This window comes from Dipteris shenzhenensis, chromosome 15 (assembly GCF_047967505.1).
Source record: "Dipteris shenzhenensis isolate YYH24624 ecotype China chromosome 15, Dip_SZ_1.0, whole genome shotgun sequence".
Classification (NCBI taxonomy): domain Eukaryota; kingdom Viridiplantae; phylum Streptophyta; class Polypodiopsida; order Gleicheniales; family Dipteridaceae; genus Dipteris; species Dipteris shenzhenensis.
Window position 1 is genome coordinate 25322296 of NC_141610.1, and position 5629 is coordinate 25327924.

The 5629-nt window shown below is 42.9% G+C and overlaps 1 protein-coding gene across 1 annotated transcript; it reads left to right on the forward strand.

The window, feature by feature from the left end:
- Positions 1-241: 241 nt before the first annotated feature.
- On the forward strand, positions 242-3895 carry LOC147893592 (uncharacterized). Its single transcript, XM_087386446.1, has 7 exons — positions 242-1476; positions 1555-1653; positions 1745-1810; positions 1918-1983; positions 2212-2493; positions 2756-2901; positions 3168-3895. The coding sequence occupies exons 1-7, from the start codon at positions 379-381 to the stop codon at positions 3169-3171; spliced, it is 1761 nt and encodes a 586-aa protein (XP_087242572.1). The 5' UTR covers positions 242-378; the 3' UTR covers positions 3172-3895.
- The last annotated feature ends 1734 nt before the right edge of the window (positions 3896-5629 follow it).

Here is a 5629-nt window from a genome sequence, read left to right on the forward strand (position 1 = left end):
CATATCTTGTTGCTGTCTGCTTCTTCTGATTGTTGACGAACCCCTTGCGAGGCGAATTAGAGAGCTCGCGCCGGGACGAGCTACGTATCGCGTTGAATCTCTTCATGTATTGCGACCGCTTTTTTCATGGAAACGAGATTTCTGCACCAGTTTCCAGCTCCGACTCTCTGCTGGCGTTTGACCTGCCGAAGTTAGTAGGTGCGACGGTCTCTCTCCTCCTAAGTAATTCTCGGAAGGAAACTTTACGTAGGATTCTGGCAGCCGGTACCGTCCGTGACGATTGCAGTTCACAGCTTCTATGATGAAGATTTTGTGCTGAAAAGATTTTCCGATCGAGATGCAATTTGGTGACAACTTACAATTTCGACACTCTGAAGTATGCCCGAGCGACCCGATGCGCTGCCGCCACAGCAGATGGAGGAGGACGTCAACAATGACCCGGCTCAAAATCAGGATCGGAACAACAATCCGTTCACGGATGAGGACCTCGTAACCTGGATTCAGTACCCTTTGGATAATTCCTTCGAGAGAGGATATTGCTCCGATATTTTCCGTCATTGGCCATCCCTCGATACGTATAATAACCAAGACCTGGCTGCTGCGGCAGCCGGGGGTGGGCAGGCCTCGTCGAGTTTGGAAGCCTCTCCATACGCAGGAATAGTTGCGAATATATCGAGCGGCAACGTTTTCGGGATGGGTCGAGGAAGTGCAGAACGTACACAATCCTTATCGACGATAACTTCTGCCGATGCAGCATTAGCTTTCGGAGCAGGCCGTGCAGCTGGGATCAATAGCCAGTCTGGAGTAGAGGAATTCAACAAAGTTCGGACTTCGCTACGACCTCAAGAGTCCAAGTTGGGTTCGCCAGCAGCTTACGGCGTTCAAAAAACCGGTCTGGTGCCCTTCTCATCTCGAAATCATCTAGAGAAGTCGGCCTCCTCTACTATGAGTTCTTCAATGATGCCGCGCAGAATTCGAACATTTGGCTCCTATGGAAATATACTTTCTTTGCAGCCTTCTTGCAAGGCCGGCCCGAGCTCGTCCGAATACTTGTCTAGACCTGGTATTGAGTTTGCCAGTGAGGATTATGCTAGTAAGCAATCCCTTCAGATCCCCAATGTTGGAGGCACTAGCTCGTCGACGGAGCAGTCATCGACTGCAACTGCTTTGGGCTGTCAGGATCCACGAAAGTCCGATGCCAGGGTGAAGTTGTCGAATGCAGAGCAGAGGTTCGAAGTTCGTGTGCGCGCGGAACATGCTGCTGCCTCAGGCAGCGATGCCATGGACAGTGGTGCTGACAGGATTGGTTCTGAATCGTTTGGAATGTCGAGGCCGTCTTCCGCTTCGCTTCTATCACAAGAGAGGAGAGGCGATGGTCGTGATGGTCGCTCTGGAGGGTCCCAAACAAGCGAGAGTGTTAGAGGGACTGTATCGAGTGGCAAAAGAAAGTTTGAAGACTCCGATTGCCAAAGCGAGGTATATATAAGCGGGGGGCTGTGCTATATGTTTGTCCGTATAGTAATATCTCATTCTAACGAGAGATTTTGGGCTCAGGATTTCGAAGGCGAATCGGCCGAAACAAAGAACTCGCAGGCAAGAGCCTCGCCCTCTAAGAGGGGAAGGGCATCTGACAGTCACAATCTATCTGAGCGGGTTAGTACGATTCTTCTGTACGCCCAATTTCTACTCTGTTTGAGAGCCTTGTAGTGTGCTCACTATCGTGAGATTGATTGCTTTGACACAGCGGCGACGAGAAAGAATCAACGAGAAAATGAAAGCCCTACAACAGCTTATCCCAAATTCGAGCAAGGTATAGTTGGATGGACTGCCCATATTTTGTATGGCTATACTGAATGTTTTGTTTTAGCAAAATGGTTCAAGGACCTACTGAGAAAGGGTCTATTTTTTGGGTAACAGGCAGACAAGGCTTCTATCTTGGACGAAGCTATTGAGTACATCAAAATGCTGCAAATGCAGCTGCAGGTGAAATTTCTTTATCCTAGATGCTGTGCATTGCACTATGGGCAAAATCTCATACGGGGCTTTTGCTCAACACGGAACATTGTCTCCAGAAGCTTGTGCATACCTGCATAACCGTCTTTGCTTATCAGAGTTGGACAGATAAAGAGGATATGGACCTGGAGGTTTAATTTTGACCTCTTCTAGATCCTTGTTTTGGCCCTCTCACCGTTATCGCTTCTTTAAATACAGATGATGTCCCTGAGAAGTGGGGTGAGCATATCACCCATGGTGCTCCCTTCTGGCTTGCCACACATGCAGATTCCACATCTTGGACCTCCTCATCCTTTTGGAATGGGATTCACGGGAGGGCCTTCAGGAACAGCAGCAGTTTCTGCACCCATGAGTACTGCACTCAGGTCACAGTTATCAACATCGACCATAAACACGACCCTGAGCCACTTTGAAGCATTGACCACCTCAGAATTTTCGCCTGTCTATTTTCCACACTCTTATCTACAAATTCCCTCTCAGGTCAGTCTACAAATTCAAAAACATGATTATGGAAAGACTGTATAATATGGGATTTTCGTGCCTTCCCACCGTTAAAACGCATGCTACGGTGGACAAGCTGTCAAGTTCCTTCTCCCACAGTCTGAAGCAGTGTGATGAAATGCTTCTTTCGGTTTCCTTTGGTTGAGCACGAGAGACAGGAGGAAACAAATTTGTTGATGGAGTGGGATAAACCTTTCGGCTTGAAATGACAGTACAATTCTCTTCTTTTATATTGTTTCAGTCCAGCTCGTCAATCAATATGTACAGTACGTATAGTACTTATTTGCAACAGCAGCAGCCGCTCCAACAGCTTTATCAGCAGCAGCAGGAACAGCAAAATCAGCAACAGCAACAGCAGCATCAACAGCATGGAAATAATCCTCAGAAGTATGCTAACACTGGGTTAGGGTTTTCCTTTAGTTATGAAGTTTATAAAGCTGGCTGTGTGTGTGTGTGTGAGAGAGAGAGAGAGAGAGAGAGAGAGAGAGAGAGAGAGAGAGAGAAGGGCAAACTATGAAGGAGAGGCGACCATTGAGATTCGGTAAATGCTCTTGAAGCTGAAGGTCTGCAACATAACTAATACTGTCATTGCACCTCATAACTAATACTGTCATTGTACCTGTTTTTAAATTTTGTGGGTGGGGCAATTTCAGATGAATGGAAGAGCCTTTGAGGCATACTCTTTGCTCACAACCATTATATGGCATGGGGAGTTCGGGTTGGCTCATTTAGACTCCCTCACATTCTTTTTCTGGTCCCCAAATAAATCTGCATACAAGCCTCCATACACTTCAAGTTGCATTCATGGAAGGAAAGAAGGAAGGAAGTTCTCGTGTCCAAATTTTCACAACCATATGATTTCATGACCATGGACGGAGCAGATTGGTTAGTTCTTCATATACTTCTTACTCACCATAGTCTTTCATACATGTATCCCGTTCGATTTGCTTCTCGACAATTGCTTGACACTGAGTGACGCTATTCAGAGGCATAAATTATAATGTATTATGGAGGACAAAACCCAAAAGGCCACATTTTTTCTGCTAACAGTGAAGTGAGGTGCTATGTCAAATCGTGTGTAGCCATCCTTGACTTCATTGGAAGGGATAAAGAGTCCCCACTCTCCTTCCTAGTTTAATTTATTTATAGGTGTAGCTCCAATTTGAGCTTGCAATAATGTGTTGATCTTGGATAACGATTCTTGGAGGACTGCTCACTAATGTGCTATTTGGTGTACTATTTGCCCAAAAAAAGTAGGCGACATTGTTTTACCGGTGGCTTTTGCCCTTGACAAGTGGAGTGTAGTAACACATTTCGCCATATGTAGATCTCAAAGGTTTGGAGTGTGGGAATGCTCAATATTTCAATAGGTTGCATTAGATTCTGGTCCCCTTAATCATTTTCCATCTTTTACTAAAGTAATAACGATTGATGCTCAAAAGTTTATCGAGGCTCCTTTTGTAGCCCTTCAAGGCCATAGATACTAGCAAGATACTCTTTCCTTGGACACACCACCAACTTTGAAGACAAAAATTATGGAAGTAGAAGACCAAAATGCAAAACTTTTTGGATTAAATTGAATTGCAGGGCATTTTAATTCCCATAAAATATGACGAGATCATTGTAGATGATGGGATGAAAAAGATCAACCGAATCTCATCAAGTGAGTCTCAAAGATGGAATGATGCATCAAGTACATTTTAAGAGAAGCATAGTGTAGCATGGATAACCCTAAAATGTAAACATGCGTTCAAGGCTTATTAATAAAAACAGTTCTTACACCTTGGTTGTATGTTTATTTCCCTTGTAAAAGTTAATTTTTTAAATATTGGTGCATTTTAAACTCCTTATGGGTGTCAAATTGTCAATTTCTATGAATTTTGTAAGAGAGAACAAAAAAAGCGGACTAAAAAAGGAGCCATGTAAGAAAGTCCTTGGAGATACCCTCACCTCCTAACTTACGTTTTTGACATGTAACCAAACTTGCAAACCAAATTTCTCACAAAACTTGAACCAAATTCTTGAAAACTTGCAAACCAAATCCTCCATGCGAAAATTGTTTTTCTTTATTAATAATGCTATGTTTAGGCCTTCCCTATCCCTAACTTCTGGGTGCCCTTTTACCTCCTTCCTAGAATCCTAATTTCAAACCTCTTCTTTCTTTTTAGTGGGAACCTTCTTTCTTCGTCCCTTCTCATCTTTAGCTGGACTTTCCCATCATGATCTTGCCATTTTTCATCTTTGCTTTATGAGTTCCCTCCCTCTCCATCTTCATTCTTTCAGAACATTTGAAATTTTTTGTGACCCACTTGATTTTTGAGTCTATCTTCTACACAATCTCACCATTTCTTTCCTCATCTACCTAGTCCAAATGTTTTGAGTCAAGATCTTTGAGAGTTTTGTTTGCACAATCAATGTGACTATAGGGAATAATGATTTGACATGCTCTAGCTTGGAGGAGATAGTTAAACAAGATTCTTTGAAAGAATACGGAAAGAGGATTGATCTTCAAGCATAAAACTTGCTAGAGCATGAAAATCTATCCTCCTTTAACCATATTTTGGTGTCCTTTATAGGTATGTGCATTGCTTTTATGCTTCCTAGTTTGGTATGAGCATTCACTTCATGACATTTCAAACACGTTTTGGTAGATTTCACATATCAACAAGCTTGTTTCATGGACTATAGTCTTTCTACTGGTAAAGGATAGTGAGAACAAGGAGCTTTAGAGTGAATCCTCACTTTTGATGCTCTTTTTTTTGGAGAGAAATGAATCCTCTTTAGCAATTTAAAATGATTTAAATAGTGTTCAAAATGGGGAAAAAAATGTATGGATTTAGGGATTGATGGCAAGTTATATCCTTTAGATCCAATCTCCTCTCAAGCTTCAGGGTCATTGTTTGCTTGGGTGTAGTCATTTTTGATGAGATTCATGGACCATTTTGTATATAGGTATCTTGCATGACCCAACGAATTCGACAAACTTTGTCTTTCAGTTGTAGTACACATTCCAAACTTGAACATGAGAGAGAAGAATTATGGAATAAGGATTTGGAACGAGACCATTAAAGCATTACAAGTGCTATGTTGCATGTGAAGCATGCATCCTGAAGAC

What these genes read in the sequence shown, in the direction of transcription:
- LOC147893592 (XM_087386446.1), top strand. Translation starts at nt 379, where the DNA reads ATGCCCGAGCGACCCGATGCGCTGCCGCCACAGCAGATGGAGGAGGAC. An exon ending in TTATCCCAAATTCGAGCAAG is followed by an intron (nt 1,811 to 1,917) that starts GTATAGTTGGAT and finishes TTTGGGTAACAG; the next exon opens with GCAGACAAGGCTTCTATCTT. An exon ending in ATCTACAAATTCCCTCTCAG is followed by an intron (nt 2,494 to 2,755) that starts GTCAGTCTACAA and finishes ATATTGTTTCAG; the next exon opens with TCCAGCTCGTCAATCAATAT.